This window comes from Anneissia japonica, unplaced genomic scaffold, assembly GCF_011630105.1.
Source record: "Anneissia japonica isolate Jap-2015-1 unplaced genomic scaffold, ASM1163010v1 scaffold1626_len201304_cov172, whole genome shotgun sequence".
NCBI lineage: Eukaryota > Metazoa > Echinodermata > Crinoidea > Comatulida > Comatulidae > Anneissia > Anneissia japonica.
In genome coordinates, this window is record NW_022748627.1 from 8,068 (window position 1) to 26,893 (window position 18,826).

Consider the following 18,826-nt stretch of genomic DNA (forward strand, 5'->3'; position numbering starts at 1 on the left):
AATTCAAAAAACAACTATAGGTCTAATAATGAATTATTGTGATGTTAAATAGACAATGTTAGCTATCAAGGAGCGACGTTGTTTTTCATTGGGACTTTCGTCCCTTCAAGGCTAGGCCTATACCATCTTAGCTAGTCTAGGCCTAGAGTAGGATAAGGCTAGCGCGACATGCGGCCGTTGGTACGTGTAGGTTAGTCTACAAACGTCGCCTAAAATAATTAATTTTACCCGGCAGAACGAAAGAAGGAAACTCCACTTTTCAGTCATCTTAGGCCCTTGTTTTTTGACAAACAATCACCTTTCAGAGGTCAAATTGCTGTCAAGAATATGAAAATATACTGTATCTCTGTTGTGGAGGTATAAACAACTTATGATCAGCCGATGTAGAATAGAATGGAAACATTTTGTTTAGCATACAAATTGAAATAGAAATGCTTTTTTTTGTTTGTTTTAAGCTTCTCTTAACCACTTGTTTATGTATCAGAAAATCTAAATTGTAAGTTGTTGGTCTTACTGTGTTTCTCTGAGTTGTCACCTCATCTGCAGACACATACATATAATTTTCTGTCATAAGAAGAGCATCACTATTTGTGTCCTCATTTTGTAATAGTGTCACCGCATCTTTCATGTCATCAGTCTGCAAATTTAATAATATACATTGTTAGTATTTTCATGCTATGGTATTCCAAACTTAATAAATCTTATGCATCCTCATGCACAGTTATAACAAAGTACATAAAAATAATTATCAACTTTTAATAATAATAATAATGATAATAATGGTAATAATAATAACTAGATTTACTATGTATGTTTCTACAACAGAACATAGGGCTTTTAATCATTGCCATAATGAGAATTGATGTTGAAATTACAAACAATAAAGACTCCTTTAAAAAGTCTAGCGTAAAGTAGCACATGAACACCAACTCCATGTTAGGGAAACTTGGAACTATGACTGCTATTAATATTCAAAATATGTAGAATGATATCATATTTTGATATGCACATCATTGATATGCTCTTTGCTTGGACAATTAAGAAGATTCAAGCCTGGAAAATGACCAGTGCCGGTCAGAAAAACTTAAAAAAAAAAAAAAAAAGAGATGTAAGAAGAAAAATAAATTAAAACAAAAACAACAACCATTTTCAAAAGAAAAAATAAAGTATAAAAATTTGGGTCGCGACCCACAGGTGGCGAAACTGAGATTTAGACCCATTGATTATTTGTTTGTGATATTTAGGTCTGGAATGTCAGAAATTTGAATGACCCCTTAAATTTACACCCTAATCTGGATTGTCACTACAACATAATCATTTGTTCCTTGTAACTTGGTTAAACTTATCAAAAGTTTCATTCAGATCAGTTGACCCATGTTCTTTAGATATCTGGTGTAGAGTGTTTGCCCGTTATCCCTTTAATTGGTCCCACATCCTCTCTGGATCCCACTCCACTATAGATTGACACTAAATATTAGGAGGCACATCCTTTATATGGTCTGTGTTTCAACAAAGTATTTTAAAGATCCAAGCATGGAAAGTACCAGGTGTAATAACCCAGTGCAAAAAGACAGGAAAAACGATACGGAAGTAAAAAAGAAAGCAAAGCAAAACAATGGCTTTTCCAGCCAATAATTCTATACTTGTCCTCATTAAAATTGGAAATTGGAAATTGAGGCTGGTCTGTGGGGACCCTCGGCAGCTGCAGTGCAGCCCCACCCAACTGAACTTCAACATATACTGTATATAACATGCACATACAGATACAGACATTGTCCATAACATGTTTAGCTGTCATTTTGAGGGTTTATTCAAGGATTAGCAAGCATTCACTTGGGGTCTTCAGCACAGGAACAATACACTTTTTTTTATAAGAACCAGTAAAATTTTGCCCAGGCTCAGTGTTCTTATTTTTTGGCCGATTTCAGGCTCAAAATGTTCTTATTTTGTTCTTGGTTTACACAATTTTTAAATAAAAAATTATTTAATTGTACGGCAGTATGCACTGTACTGGAATGTAGGTGAAAGTGACCCCACAAAAAATGGCCCCCAAATGTCAGATAGGTACTCACCTACTGTACTGTATTATAGAGGGTATTAGAGTCACACTTACTGCATATAATGTACAGATATAATATTTTGGTTCTTAAAAATATAAACCTCATTTGAAATTTTACCTCAGCCTCAATTTGTTCTTATTTTGTTCTTAATTTTTAAGCAATTTCAGCCTCAGTGTTCTTATCAAATGTGTTCTTATAAAAAAAAAAAAAAGTTCCTCCTAGCCAAACACTTACCTTAAATTTACTAGGTTCTTCTGCCATATTCGGTGATATAGATTCTTTTTTATATCCATTATATTCTAAAGGATAAATACCATTGCCTCCATTGGCTCTATTGGTTTTCTTATTATTGTCCATGGCCACAGGTTTGTGACTTTTCTCAACATTTTTGGGATCAGACGATGCATAAAACTTAACGGGTTCATCCTTATCTCTTTCAAACACTGAACTTTTATATGCATAACACTGGTCATCTAACTGACCATCTCCTACCTCAATACTGGTAAGCTGATTTCCATTATGGATGTCAGTTCCTTCTTCTGGCGATTCACTTTCTTCATATTTTCTTTTATTTAAACGCTTTTTTAGAAGTACTAATATTATAAAAACTGTTATAAAGATTACACCAGCTACTACAATAATGGTAATTGTAGTAGTTTTTTTGTCACCAGAAAATATTAACATTTCTTGAGTCACGTTTGCTGTAGGATATGTTCTCATTTGCTCTGTAACATTTTGGGTATCTGATAAAATTTTTGAGATAAATGGTGAAAGAGATTTGTCCTTGTGTGTTGTTTTAGTAGGGATTAGAGTTGATTTCTCATCAAATGGTTCTGATGGCTTTTGAGTGACTGCGATACTAGTGGTTGAAATTGGATTACTAATTACACATTCTTTTGTGTCCGTGGATCCTACAATGGTGGCTCTACATGTGAACATCTGGTTGCTTGATTCAGACACAATGGAAACTGTATGTGATGTCAACAGTTCATTAAATTGCACCTGAGATTCTGATGTCAAGGAACCACCCATATTATTAATCCACTGCAGTGTCATCGGAGGATCACTTGGAGAACATGCACATAACAGTACCTGTTGCTGTCCAGTTTCATGTTTACTTGGTGTGGCGGAACAGCTAGGCTGAGAAATGAAGTCACGTATTATAATTGGAGCATGTGATGACAAAGATGGTTGTGTATTTTCAGGTGGATATGGTGCGAAAACCAAAGTGCATGAGTACATACCATGGTCAGCTTCTTCAATACTATTAACTTGCAATATTTGTGTATATTCCGTCATTGCAGCAGATGATATGCCATAAACACTATACTTGGTAGAACTTGTCAATACATTATCATTGTCTACAATAGGGGTGTTGCCCTTCCACCATATTATCCAATGTTCAACAGTTTTTTCATTGGTATCCAACTGTATTGTACAGGTAAAATTGACAGCATTATTGCCAACATTAGTAATGATTGAGTCCGGATAAAGTATTACATTGAATGACAATGCCAAATGTAAGAAGGACATATATATGATGACCCACATAGTACACAATTCCATCTCTTTTTTTGATAATGAACACCTATCTGAAAGAACTAAGAGATTAAAAAAGTGTTAAAATCCCTTTTTTGTTTTGGATATTTTAATTATAGCAAACGAGAAAGCAAAAACCTACTACCTAACCTCAGTTAATTTTAATGTTTGTTTTATAAATTTAATTAGATTGTATTATATTTTGAGTTCTTATATTTAATACTCAAAGCAATAACTCAGGTGGTTAAATTTTTTTAGTTGAAATATGTATCACACGAAAGGTTTGACAGGTGCTTAGAGACTGAGTTTATTTGCCCCTTATAAATCTACCTATTATTATTATTAATATTAATATTATTATATTATTACATGTGCTCTCATGCCTTAATTGATAGACTAGTACCAATATTCAAAATGTATGTACTACAGGGGTCCCAAGTTAGAAGTGGAGGGATTTGGCTATGGGTGTCATGTGACCTACAGTAACTTGGGTGTCAGATATAAACAGTCGAATGGCAGCGCAGTGTTTTACATGGAGATTGATATGGCGGTCGCCCCTTGTTATTGCTGTAAAGATCATCATAATTCCAAGTAAACTATACAAAATTGATTTTAAATTAAAATTAAGAATTTTGCCTTAATTGAGATTTTTTGGGAAATGTTAAGCCTAGGCCCCTGCACATCTACGGCTTGGTTAGGAATGCATGATGGTCTTCGACCTCCGAACTATGCTGTGATGATATGGCCAGCTGTATGTTTATGAAGGATCACTTAATTTCAAAGCATACAATCCAAGGAGAATGCTAGGATATGTAAATCACTATTTTGAACAATTGTATTGCCTTTTCTAGCCATTTACTTCTGACGTTAACAGAGGGTGGTGGTTTTCGCAACCATAACATTATCTTTTCCTAGGCTATCGCACTGTAAATTTTTTCATGTATACCTAAGTTAGGTCACGTGACTGCCTGTAAACAATCATCGCCAAATCCCTATATTCTGGGAGATCTGCAGTGACAGATCCAAAATTTCAAAATAGAAAGGGGGTTTGAGAGGGGAGAGTGGCTTTCACAGATGTAGGGTCTATACCACCTCAGGTTGGTTGGGTATGGGGTAACAAAATTTATTTTTATGGCACCTCTAGATGGCCTGAAATGGCATTTTCAGACTAAAATTTGAATATGATTTTTTTTTATCTCAATTTTTAAAAATAATTTTAATACAAATTTGGGGGTGGGGAGCTTCACTCTTGAATTCGTCACTGAGTTTTTTTAACATTTAAAATTATTTTGCTCAACATTTTGATACTTATCGACTCTGACAATTTATAATAAAACATTGAAAGCATGCAAATATATGAATTTGCGGAATATGGCTTTATTCCGGGAGATTCTTGCTTGCTTGTGGGAGTGCGGGAGACTGTCCCGATTTCCAAGACAATCCCTCGAGTTCCGGAAGATTTGGGAGTCCTGTTACTGCATAATTTGTTTTACATTTTACAATAAGCCTTTTCGCAATTCTGACTGCGCATGCTTCAGATTAAAGACAAAAAAGTTTCTGGAGATAAACAACCATGCTAGTCTTGCAGACAAATTTTCAAAGTATCGAACTTTCTTACCTTAAATTTTGTATATATCATTTCTAGATTTTCAAACAGTAACATATAAGTGGTAAATATATATATTTTTTTTCATACACATAGTAGATTTGACTGAAATATTTAATTTCATTGCAAATAAGGTTGTTTGATCTAGGCCTACAAAAGTCGAGTTCTTTCCACAAACTGCACGGTGGTACGCGACAGGAGGTACGCGACGGGAGGACTGTGCCTCCTATGTAGCTAAGTATGAGCATGAAGCTCGGCGACCACGGTCTGGCGTAGCTGCAAAATAATAACTACTAGTCATTTGTAGTATATTTTTTTTGTATTCATTGATAGGCAAAGTTTATTTTTTAATTGAAAGTCAGTAAAATGGCATTCAATTAAAAACCATTTTTAATATTAGTAATGGATATATTAATGATAATGATATACATTTTAAACAGTTCCTTGGTAAATACAGTTATTAAAAAAAAGAATTATTTTGCAATTCATTATGATTTATAAATATTTTAATGCATACTGTACTTGTTTTGTTTTAGACTGATGATTTAATCATCAATTATGAAGTTGTGTGCAGCAACAGCTCATATCACCTAGACAAGTGGAAACAACTTGACAGCACTAAACATGGAAATAAAAATGGAAGTGGATGTTGCGATTGCCTTCCACCATTCAGTTAAAGTTAAAAAGACAAAGATGATTTCTAACTTAAGGATCCATGTAGAGAGAGCAATTAAACTGATTGAAGGACTTCCAAATCTTGAACTCTACATTACCAATTACTCTCATCCCAGTATCTGATGACATAATAACTGTGTGTGCTGCTCTATGCAATTTGCAACCAGATCTAATTTCTTGAATGAAAGTAACTGAATTGTAATTAGGAATGTGTAAATAAAATAAAGGAAAGTTTCTCTTCAAATAAATGAAAATTGTGGAGCGAATATTGTCAATTTTCTCTTTTTATTACAATTACTACACTGGTCAAAATGTTTCCTGTTATTATTTACTGTAAATAAATATGTACATATTTAAAATTTATATTCAGTTGGCAGCATACAGTAAATAATTTTGAAATAACTAGTGGTTATGAAACTAATAAAATAATTATATTTCATGGCTAATTGTAGATTTCTTTATTGCATTGTAAATTAACTCTGGGGCAATGAACTCAAAAATAAATTGTTCAGCTTCAGACATTGCCCTAGTCCACACCTCGTGGTTGTATTCAATACGCTGCAAAAAGTATCCCCCCTTGGTATATATAAAAAAAATCGCACCAGTTTCTTTTAGTTATGCCCTTTTGTGCTTGAATTTGATAATAGTATTGATGATTTGGTTTAAGTTCAAGTTTTTCATTTGTATAGTTACATACAATGCCTCCATGTTTTCTTCCGTGGGTTGATCAAGTGCTATTGTACATGGACACTATATTTCCAGTAATCCATTTCCACAACAAGAACATTCTACTAATGCATCTGGGGAAGCCCCCATAAATATCTTTTTTGGATGTACAAACAACCCACATTCTGAGACTTCAATATTCACATGTCCTTTTCCTTTCAAAATTTTTTCATACAATGATCGTGCTATTGGTTCAGTAATCCTCCCATATTTAAGATTTGGTAGGTTGGGTCAATGGGGGTATATCCCATAATTTTTGTAAAAATCGGGATGGGATCTTTACTTATGTGTATTACTATGGAGAGTCTTATTTCTAGTAACCACAGATTTCAAATTGGAAGCAGTAATACATCCAGTTCTATATTTTGCCCATTCAACATTCTCTGATTGTTCCCAAGTTACTTTTTCAATGGCTATAATTTCTTATGAGAGTATGTGGGCAAGTCATTGATAAAATTTTCAGGTGACTGAAAATTGGCTGCAAGTAGTTGTAGACTCTTTGGAACTGCTATGTCATGCGATGTTTCTACCTCCACTTCAATTCCTACATTAAAATCCTCCTGAGGGTTATAATTCATGGCTGTTGTGGACAAATATTTCCATATAGTTGAATTGCTGCAGCTGGGAAAAAGAGCATCAACTATCCCCTGCGCTGTAGGCATTTGTCTTGAATTCTTCATTGGGTTAAAAAGCTTTCGTGATTCTGTATTAATTGGCTGCTGATTTCCTATATTGAAAAAAAAAAAAAGAAAAAATATAATTTGTTAAAACAGGCTTATTTCGTTAAATATCATCAGCAACATCAGGTTGCCTGTTTATAATAATTTACATGTTTCAATGTACTGATGTTTAAGTTTTACATATGTACTACAGTATAACAACAGTATAATGCCTTGTCCGAAACAAGTTGCTTGTGAAACACTGTACTGTAGGTTAATCACGATTTACACAAGATACATGCAAGGTCAATTTATATTGTACTGTTGTTTTTATGTTTTTGTAAATTTTTTATTTTGTAGAATAAAAAAGCCCATACCCTGTTTATAATAGTTTGGCTTTGCCCATTGCATGTCAGACACTGGTTTCCCTTCAATTATTTTCATCCTTTTTGCCCCTCTGTAGACATTCCAACTGCAAGTTTTTGATGTGCATGGTACTTGGTTCTTGGAAACACCAGTCATAAAAGCATGATCCAGCTTGAAGATCACGGCTGCAACATGGTTACATGAAGAACCAAGTCTAAAAAGAAATATTGATTACACAGTCATTTAAATTCAAATATTTACAAATCTAACTTTAATTTTACATAGTTAATTCACAAATATAATTTATATGATTTTTTTTTTTAAATATAGAAATAATAACCTAACAAGAATATTGTATTTACACTCACCCTGCAAAACAGCTACAATATGCACTGCATATTTTCCCCGTCTTTTTTTCCAGAGCAACCCATACAGAATGTGATGTATTCTTAATTGCCTGTGATGGTGTACATTGTGCCTTAACAAAGCAGATATTGCTGTCATCCGAAATATTATGATAAAATATTTCATGAAGCCATTTACTATCAAAATAGTTATATGCTTTTCCTTCTTTGTAGTCCAATAAGAGTCTATTTTTAAGTGAAGGTGTTTTCAGTTTCCTCTTGGTCGGTTCACTAACACAAGGTGCCTCATTTAGCAGCCAATCTCCTATCTCAAAATAGGTTACAGGGGGCCAAAAAATCACCCCTACCTTTTCACTTACCCACCCATCTTTTAATTCATGAAGTTGGTCCGGTAGTTTTTTACCATCTACGTATAGTAGTTCAGAATATTGAAGACATCATGATCTTTCTTTGGCACTTATCCGGTTTGACCGCATAGTTAAGCTGGCAGCACTATACACAAGGGCCTGAAGTTCATTTTTTCTTCCCGAAGTTTTCAGTCCCCTCAATCGCAAATAGTCTTTTAATGCAGGAACTTTCCACAAGTACTACCATCCATATTAAATGATGTTTTTAATGTATTTGTGAATCTCACAAGACAAATAAAGTTGAGATAATCTTCAATTCACTAAAACAAAACACATCGTATCGCGTGTGTCAGCGTATGTTTATCTCCAGTAACGTTTGACCGCGTACTTCTGTTTCAGGCTGCGAAAAGGCTTATTGTTATTTTATACAACATCTACAGATATTTAGATTTATGCTATTTGATTAATTTGAATAAGAGGGATTAAATTTTAGCTTCATTAATGAAAGAAGTACATTTGCAGACTCCAATTTATGTTTAATCATTTACTTCCATTTCCCAATTATTTTGTGCAATTTTTGCAGTCTCAACTGCCACTGTAAAAGTAATAATAAAAAGTTCTCATTATATACTTACCTTTACAATACACCATTAAATCCCATCAAATGAAGACTGAGCATTTCTTAATTAAAGCCAGTAACATTTTTATGAACAACCAACATGTCTGTGTTCAACAATACTATGTATCAGTATTCTTCATGTAGACATAAGTTGAAAGGTTGTGCAAATATTGCAAGAATAGACATTGTGTATTCCATATCCAACTTCCTTTTAAAACATGCACTGTAGCATAAAGTGCCAAACCTTTATTTTTCCTGTTTATTTCCTAATGTCAGTGAGTAAAACACAAAGTGAACTAAAGTTCTGTGATGCTGAGAATTTAACAGTTCTATTAAATATATTATGCAAATGTTTAATCTTACACCATTAAATCCCTTCAAATTATGTAATTTACATGATGATGTTGCAATTTATTCCTGTTTAAACCAGCACTACTTCTTTTATAACAATAATAATAATAATAATAATTTATTTGAACATAGACTTTATAGCAGTGGAACATGTCAAATATGACAAAAATGAAACAAACAGCAGAAAATTTAATATAACTAGACAATACATTTTAAGTAATTGATAAAAAAAACCAAGATGTTTTATATAACAGTAATTCTTCAATAGCTTGAAATGCAAGAACCAACATTGTGTTTTCAATGGGTGGCACCAGGATATGCCCAATGAGAGCTCAGTAGGCATGGGCAGGGGTTGTTCAAAATTGTTCAAAAGTTGTCCCGGTGGGGGTGGGGGGAGAAGCCCCTAAAAAATATGACAATTTAGAGATTTCAAGGGCATACTTTAATCAATTTTATAGAGCATCTACTAATATGTAGAAAATACATAGTTTTTTTTGTCCTCGACAAATTTATGGTGTTTTTTTCTCCCCGACTAGGGTTTTTTTCACTACAATTTGTGTCAGCTTTTTTTTAGAATTTGCATTATACTAAGAGCTACCAAATCTTTATTGCTCTTGTTTTCTGTAATATTTCATCGATTTCATTAAGTATAAACAATGTAAAGGTTATTAGTAGAATACAGAGGCAGACCGTAGGGTAAATTGCAGGGTATGCTAGGGCCTTCTAGTGGGAAAGGTTCGTTATCCTACAATCAAAGACTGCGTCAAAATATAATTTTACAAGTGTATATTCTTTTTTATATCCAGATGGTTGTTTATATCATATCATATATCATTTATTTTACCATTTCAAATTTACAAAAACAAACATAAAAATGCAAAAATACAAACTGACTCAGCAGTACCTGATAGGATTTCTCAAAAGAGGGCAATGCCCATCTGTCTGGCAATATTAATAATAATATTAATAATAATTATTTTTAAAGCGCAAACACCACCACCAAAAATAACAACCAAAGAAAACAGATGTTACAGAAATATCAAATATAATTATTTGTAAAGCACTTAAAAACTAAAATTAAAATCATTATCATTAAAATTATTATATGATTAAAACTTTAACATCATTTGATTGAAGCACAGTTTCCTCTCTTCAAAAGAATTTCTAATCTTGTAATTAAACAAATAAATAATACTAGTTTCTTCTATACTGGTCCTATGTATGCAAATTTATTTTAACTTTAATCATTGAGATTACAGAATGTCTGGTAATACAAATGACTTGATTAGCAATGGTTCTGATTATAGCTATAGAGAGAAGCAAGCAATGAGAAGAGAAGCATAAAAAATCAATTACAAAATATTACAAAAAAAAAATTAATTAAAAAGTTAAAAAATTAAAAAGTAAATTATTGACCATTAAAAAGGCACACAGATCAAAAAAATTTACACCAATAAAAAGTAAAATTATAGTTATACAAAGCCCATTAAACCATCTGAATCAATTTAATTTAATTTAATTGCCAAAATTTATCATTAGTATTATTAAATTTAAGTTGTAAGAATGCTTAATGTATATACCTCAATTAATAATGTTCATTAAGTATTCTTACATGTGTGGGAATTGCAGATTGCAACATCACTGTATTTACATGCAAAATCTATCACAAATAATTATAAAAATGTAGATTTTGAACATCAAAATGGCACAAAAACGTAGAAAACAAATCATTACCAATAAAAAGTAAAATGAATATTATACCAATCCCATCAAACCATCTGAATGAGTTTAATTTAATTGTCAAAATGTTATCATAATTACTATTAATACAGTTATAAGAATGCTAAATGAATTTACCTCAATTAATAATGTTCATTAGGCATTCCTACAAGAGTATCCATGGATTGAAGATTGCAACATAACAATTTAATATTTAATTTAATTGCCAAAATTTTTCATTATTATTATTACTTTAGTTGTAAGAATGCTTAATGAATATACCTGAATTAATGATGTTCATTAAGCATTCTTACAAAAGTTGGGATTCCAGATTGTTTCCTCTGCTAAGTTATGGGTTCATATAAAGTACGCTGAAACTGCCAGACTCTTCCAGGCTTGCGGCAAGGAGGAACCATATCTCTGAAAGATTCAGATACCAACAGCTTTTTACTGAACAACAGTAAGAGTTTCTTCCTCCTCTCCACAAGCGGCGGGAGCCCAGCGCCCTCAAGCAATTCCTCATAAGTTAGATCGTAACGAAAAACAATCCTTAGTACTCTTTTTTGCACTCGTTCTATTAATTTTGTTTGCTTGACAGTTAGTGAACTATGTCATACCGTACACGAATATTTTATCGAGGGTCTAAAGTAAGAAATTTAAACATCAAGAAGATACCTGATAGGGGCTCTATTTTTCTTTAAGATTGAATGCAATTTACGGCTAGCATTAACTATTATTATTACCGACATGTGCTTCCCATTTTAAATTTCTTTAAATGGTTATACTTAATAATTTGATTTCATTTACTGATTCAATATTCCATATGATTGCACCTGGATATGACAAATTTTGTATTTTATAGTCATTATGTGGTAGAGGAATTAACAGATTGGTATCGCTATGTCTAAAATTGTAAATAAAATTATGGTATGTAAAGAATTTATGTGAATGTAGTGGAGCATCCTTTTAAATTACTTTATGAATAAGCATACAACATTCATACTTTAATGTACTGTAAATACCAGGTCTAACACAATGATCGGGTTGCAATTGCCTTATATTTTGTTTTATTGGTAAATCAAATAATGCTAACTAGACATAAGTGTTTGACCCCACAATAGAATTTCGGAGGTAATGCGGCAGACAAACCTTCGCTTTAGTCATTACATATTCATCAGTGAGTTAAAATATTTATTAACCTGTCATTAGAGAATTAACGCTTCAATTAACAACAGTTGGAAATGATCCTGATTGATGAAATGAGCGGTGTTTTGCGGAGTTACTGCACATAACAAAAGCAAAAACTGCTCCCTTATTTTGATCTAAAAAAGAATATAAATTTACCTTTTGTAATATCGCATTGCTTGGTGTGTCCCATTGAAAACTACACACAATTTGGCAGTTCTATTCTGTAGCGTCTGTGTCTTTTTTGTGGAAGTTGAACTACATTTTCCCCAGATTTCATTACATTAGCGTAAGTGAAAATTATAGTAACATTTGTAATATTTTCAAAATGTTTTGAGGAAAGCAATAGCTGTATAGTCACACTTCTTCACTTCGATTTGATTCTTTCATAAAAGATTTTCATCTACTTTGACTCCTAGATGCTTACACACGTCACTAGTTAATGATCTATATTTACAGATTTGCTTTTAGTTTTTGTACAGTATTACAAACAGAACATCAAATAACTAAATAATAAAATGCATTTTTTCTTTAAATAGTTCCTTATTTATTTTATTATTGTATCTATTTTTCTGAATACAACCTCAATAATAGAAACGACATTCGATACCTTTTTTTTTCACAAGCCCACTACCCGCTGAAAATGATGATTTAGAACAAAAATATAACATTTTTGGCTGGTTATGCCCATCACTGCAAATAAACAGGAAATATTTTCTTTTTTCCCTATTTTTTTACACATGCCATCACCCAATCTAAGAAAAAGAAATCTTTATATCTTTCTCAATATAATAGACATTTATCCATACGATTACTGAATTGTTTGATTGCCATCATTGCATTCTTTACGGAAATTACTATTGTATAACATCATGAGTAAAGGCATAGACAGTGCCCTCTATTTGGCAATGAAATATTATTTTTTTATTTGCTCCATTTTGGTGTTTGAGAAACCTAAATTTTATTTTTATATTTTTTTCTCACCATCCTCTGACAAAGTTTCATAGTAAAAGCCATGCCACCCATTAGATTTGATAATCATTTCATTTCTTTTATTTTTGTAAATTAGAGTACATGGACGGTAATATTGTACTTTTCAGACTGATTCTTTAATGTTCACAAAGATTAGAAGTGTACAAAGGACCTCCATTTGTAAGTCCTAATTTTAGTGGACATTGTTCTAGTGGCATAGCTAGAGGTTTTGGCACCCGGGGGCAAGAGTAGAAATTTGCTCCCCCTTCCCCTCAATTATAATTATAATATTTTGAAATAAATTGATCTTGGTTGTATAGACTTTAAGCATATCCGTACCGTACGTCCATATCATACCAGGGGTGGCACCAGGATTTGCCCGAGGGGGCGCCACAACCGGTTTCTTACTTTTGAAACTGCATTACGATGTGTGGAACTTTGTATACAACTTTACCATTATCCTAATTTGTAAGACTATTGTATTTATCGCATACAGCTTAGTATTCTTATTCTCTAAATTTATCTTATAGTAGTCTTGTAAGTTGCTGAATTTTTAACATTGTTTAAACTTGCAACTGGATTTTGCGTACTTTTGCATCAGCAAATAGTTAATCACGTGATCAAAGTTAGCAATGTTGTCTGCTTCACCACGCTCAATACTAAGTAGTAACAAAGCAGATAGTCTCGCACTTCCCATCGTGGCTCTGAGATATGGCAGAATGAGCTTTAGTCATGTAGTAATTACAGAATAGGATAAAAAAAACAAGAGAAAACGATCAAAATGGACTGAGAAGAAATCACAAACTATAAATTTACCAATAAAAAAACAACTACATTCAGATTCTTATTATTAACTGGAAAATACTCATGCCTGATGACATACATCAATTTCGTCGTGTTTTTCTAAAAAGTGCTTATTTTCTAAAATTGTAAATAAAATTATGGTATGTAAAGAAATTATAAGCTATGAAGCCTATACATGCTCTTACTGTGTTTCTTTGAGTTATTGTCACTTTATGTGCACACGTATACTGTACAAATCATTTTCTTCAATAAGATGAAAATCACCATTTGTATTGGGGCCCTTATCTTGTGATAGTGATGTCAAAGCTTCACTCTTGTCATTAGTCTGAAAATTAGATAATGTACATCATTAGTGTTTTCATGCTATGGTATTCTAACCTACATCTTATGCATTGGGCATGAGACTCGTGCTTTTGAGCTTCTCTCAAGCTCACACATGCATTTGTACTGGTGTAAGTGCCAGTGAGTATGTGATGTCATAATCCAGTCTGAAATTAAACTTTTTGTAGGTTCCCCAATTCATTGGGAGTCAGTTTTAGTGTCAAGCTTGATAGTATCATAGAATAAATAATAGCTGTAGAACTGATTTAATCCGTAATTTTTAAACCAAACGTAATGGATGTTTACTTACTTTGTTCTACACCTATAGTAAGCAAAGCAGATGGAAACTATCAAATATTTATAGAATAAATAATATTAAATAAATAGTAGTTAAGTATGGATAATATATTTAACAATTTTCATTAGTGATTGTGACTAATGTGAACTTTTCTGTACTATTCATTTGGAACACAAATTTAGTAGTATTATTAGTGAGTAATAGCAATGTCGTAGCCCCACTAAACATTGCATTCTGCCGTGGATATTGGCCACATTGAAATCTAATTGTTGAATGTAAACTAATTTATCCAAGTACAAATATTTAAGTTACTGTTAAAGTTACCTTAATATGTTTTTCTGCCTTCATTGGTGGTAAAGATTCTTGTTTATATCCATTATATTCTAAAGGATAAATATTAGCTTTCTTTTTGTCATCCATGTCCACATGTTTCGGACTTCTCTCAACATTTTTCTGGTCAATAGATGCATACAAGTTGACAGGATCATTCATATCTATTTCAAACACAGAATTTTTATACACAAAGGACTGATCATATAACTGACCATCTCCAAACTCAATACTTGTAAGCTGATTTCCATTTTTGATGTCAATTCCTTCTTCTGGAGATTCACTTTCTTCATATTTTATTGTTTTTAAATGCTTTTTTAAAACTACTAATATTATAAAAACTGTTATAAAGATTACACCAGCTACTGCAATAATGGCAATTGTAGTAGTTTTTTTGTCATCTGAAAATATTAACATTTCTTGAGTCACATTTGCTGTAGGATCTGTTCTCATTTGATCTGTAACATTTTGGGTATCTGATAAAGTTTTTGAGATAAATGGTGAAAAAGATTTGTCCTTGTGGGTTGTTTTAGTAGGGATTACAGTTGATCTTTCATCAAATGGTTCTGATGACTTTTGAGTGACTGCGATACTAGTGGTTGAAATCAGATTACTAATTACACATTCTTTTGTGTCCGTGGTTCCTTTACTGGTGGCTCTACACATGAACAACTGGTTGCTTGATTCAGACACATTAGAAACTATATGTATTAATGTCAACAGTTCGTTAAATTGCACCTGAGATGCTGATGTCAAGAAACCACCCATATTATTAATCCAGTGCAGTGTCATGAAAGGATAACTTGGAGAACATGCACATAACAGTATTACCTGTTGCTGTCCAGTTTCATGATTACTTGAAATGGCGGAACAGCGAGGCTGAGAAATGAAGTCACGTATTATAATTGGAGCATGTGATGACAAAGACAGTTGTGTATTTCCAGGTGGATATGATGTGAAAACCAAAGTGCATGTGTACATACCATGGTCAGCTTCTTGAATACTATTAACTTGCAAAATTTGTGTATATTCAGTCATTGCAGCAGATGATATGCCATAAACACTATACTTGGTAGAACTTGTCAATACATCATCATTTTCTACAATACGGGTGTTGTCCTTCCACCATATTATCAAATGTGCAACAGTTGTTTCATTGGTTTCCAACTGTATTGTACAGGTAAAATTGACTGCAATATTACCAACACTAGTAATGATTGATTTTGGATAAAGTATTACATTGTATGACAATGCCAAGTGTAAGAAGGACATATATATGATGACCCACATAGTACACAATTCCATCTCCTTTTTTGATAATGAACACCAATTATCTGAAAGAAATAGGAGATTAAAAAAGTATTAAAATTCCTTTTTTTTCCGGACATTTTGATTATGGGATCCTTAATATAAACGAGAAAGCAAAAACCTGCTGCCTAACAACACTGTTTTGAACAATCGTATTGCCTTTCCTAGCCATTTACATGTACTTTTCACGTTAACAGTGGGTGGTTTTTTTTGCAACCATTACCTTTTCTTATGCTATCGCACTGTCAATTTTTCATGTATACCCAAGTTAGGTCATGTGCCCGTCTGTATAAACAATCATCACCAAATCCCTTTATTCTGGGAGATCTGTGACAGATCCAACATTTCAAAAGAGAAAGGGAGTGGGGGAATGGAGAAGGGCTTTCACAGATGTAGGGTCTATACAACCTAAGGTTGGTTGGGGATGAGGTAACAAAATTTATTATTATGGCGCGTCTAGATGGCCAGAAATGGCATTTTCTCCATTTTAAAAATAATTTTGAAAAATTTGGTGGTGAGGGGATCTTCAATCTTGAATTCGTCACTGGGATTTTTTAACATTTAAAATTATTTTGCTGTACATTGTGATACCCATCGACACTGACGATTGATAATAAAACAGTGAAAACATGCAAATATATGAATTTGAGGGATATGGGCTTTTTCCAGGAGATTCTTGCTTGCCGATTTCCAGGACAATCCCGCATGTTCCGGAAGACTTGGGAGCCCTGTTACTGCATAATTTGTTTTACATTTTACAATTATTATTATTTCATACAACACCTACAGATAGTTAGATATTTGCCATTTGATTAATTCGAATTAGAGGGATTAAATAATAGCTTCATTTAATGAAAGAAGTACATTTGCAGACACCAATTTATGTTTAATCATTTTCTTCCATTTGCTAATCATTTTGTGCAATTTTTTTTTCAGTCTCAACTGCCACCGTAAAAGTAATAATAAACAGTTCTCATTATATACTTACCTTTACATACACCATTAAATCCCATCAAATGAAGACTGAGTATTTCTTAAAGCTGTTCAACAATACTATGTATCAGTATTCTTCCATACAGACATAATTTGAAAGGCTGTGTAAATATTGCAAGAATAGACATTGTGTATTCCATATCCAACTTCCTTTTAAAACATGCACTGTAGCATACAGTGCTAAATCTTTATTTTTCCTGTTTATTTCCTTATGTCAGTGAGTAAAACACAAAGTGAACTAAAGTTCTGTGATACTGAAAATTTAATAGTTTTATTATATATCATGCAAATGTTTAATTTTACACCATTAAATCCCTTGAAATTATGTAATTTACACGATGACATTGCAGTTTATTCCTGTTTAAATCAGCACTACTTCTTTTATAACAATAATAATAAAGATAATTTATTTGAACATACACTTTTATAACAGTGGCATATGTGAAATATTGGTGCATTCAAATGAAACAAACAGAACATGAGGGAACTTCACCATTTACTAATTTTTCAATTTTTGAACCAGGTTTTGCCGATCTCTTCTTATTTCTATTAATTACTGCTTCAGGGAATTTTGTAACAAGATTAACAGTGAAGCTCATTAGTTGTGAATAGTTCATAAGAAGACTAGCAGAATTAAATAAAAAAACCATGTTGTAACTTCTAACATAAGTTATTCATTTTTAAAATTCAAAAGCATATCTATTATGATTTTTATCTTAAGTTAAGTGACTTAAGTTTACTAGAATAACGGTAAATTAACTTGCTTAATATATATCATATCATATATAATTTATTTTACCATTTCAAATTTACAAAAACAAACATAAAAATGCAAAAATACAAACTGACTAAGCAGTACCTGATAGGATTTCTCAAAAGAGGGCAATGCCCATATGTCTGGCAACCAAAGATGTTACAGAAATATCAAAAATAATTATTGTAAAGCACTTAAAAACTAAAATTAAAATCATTATCATTCAAATTATTATATAATTAAAACTCTAATATCATTTGATTGAAGCACAGTTTCCTCTCTTCAAAAGAATTTCTAATCCTGTACATTAAACAAATAAATAATACTAGTTTCTTCTATACTATTCTATATATATGCAGCCCTCAAAATTAACGTCGGCATTCGGCAGTGCCGGCGTAAATGCCGGTGTCTAGGCACCCGTCGCCGGCGAGAAAATTGCCGACTTGCATTTACTTTTCAAACTCAATTCAACAAAAACGTACTGCTACTTTTCACTAAATTACACTAATTTAAAAAAAAACGGAACTTATAAGTTAATTCCTTACACACATGTAGCTGTTCTGTCTGTATTCTCCGTTGATTTTAGTGAAAGTGAAAGACGATCCCCAACTCACGTTCTGCAGTGCATCGCCAATATCTCCTAGAAAGTTTGTCGTCACCAAAGTTTGCTATCCTTTTGACTGTGGTGGCTTTTATTTTAGGGATAAATATGCCCAGAGTATTTTAGTTTTAATTCGTTTTCACAAAAGTAACATGTAAACATATTTCAACATCCATGGTTAGTGCTTATTTTTCATCACTGCGGCTAGCCTAGGTCTACCTAGAACTC

The 18,826-nt window shown here is 32.5% G+C and overlaps 2 protein-coding genes across 2 annotated transcripts in view; both read right to left on the bottom strand.

The window, feature by feature from the left end:
* Positions 1–9,075, bottom strand: part of LOC117120924 — a gene marked incomplete at its 3' end in the record, with an annotated part of 17,126 nt that extends 8,051 nt beyond the window's left edge. Inside the window, exons 1-3 of the mRNA XM_033266026.1 lie at positions 8,979–9,075; positions 2,295–3,661; positions 418–637 (exon numbers count right to left, since the gene is read on the bottom strand). Coding sequence (XP_033121917.1) covers positions 418–637; positions 2,295–3,661; positions 8,979–8,994 — 1,603 coding nt within the window. The remainder of the gene's footprint in view (positions 1–417; positions 638–2,294; positions 3,662–8,978) is intronic.
* Positions 9,076–14,198: 5,123 nt separating this feature from the next.
* LOC117120920 lies at positions 14,199–17,298 on the bottom strand. The gene is made up of 4 exons (XM_033266021.1): positions 17,239–17,298; positions 15,302–16,276; positions 14,937–15,106; positions 14,199–14,318 (listed from the first exon to the last, which is right to left on the bottom strand). The coding sequence occupies exons 1-4, from the start codon at positions 17,261–17,263 to the stop codon at positions 14,199–14,201; spliced, it is 1,290 nt and encodes a 429-aa protein (XP_033121912.1). The 5' UTR covers positions 17,264–17,298.
* Positions 17,299–18,826: the final 1,528 nt, after the last annotated feature.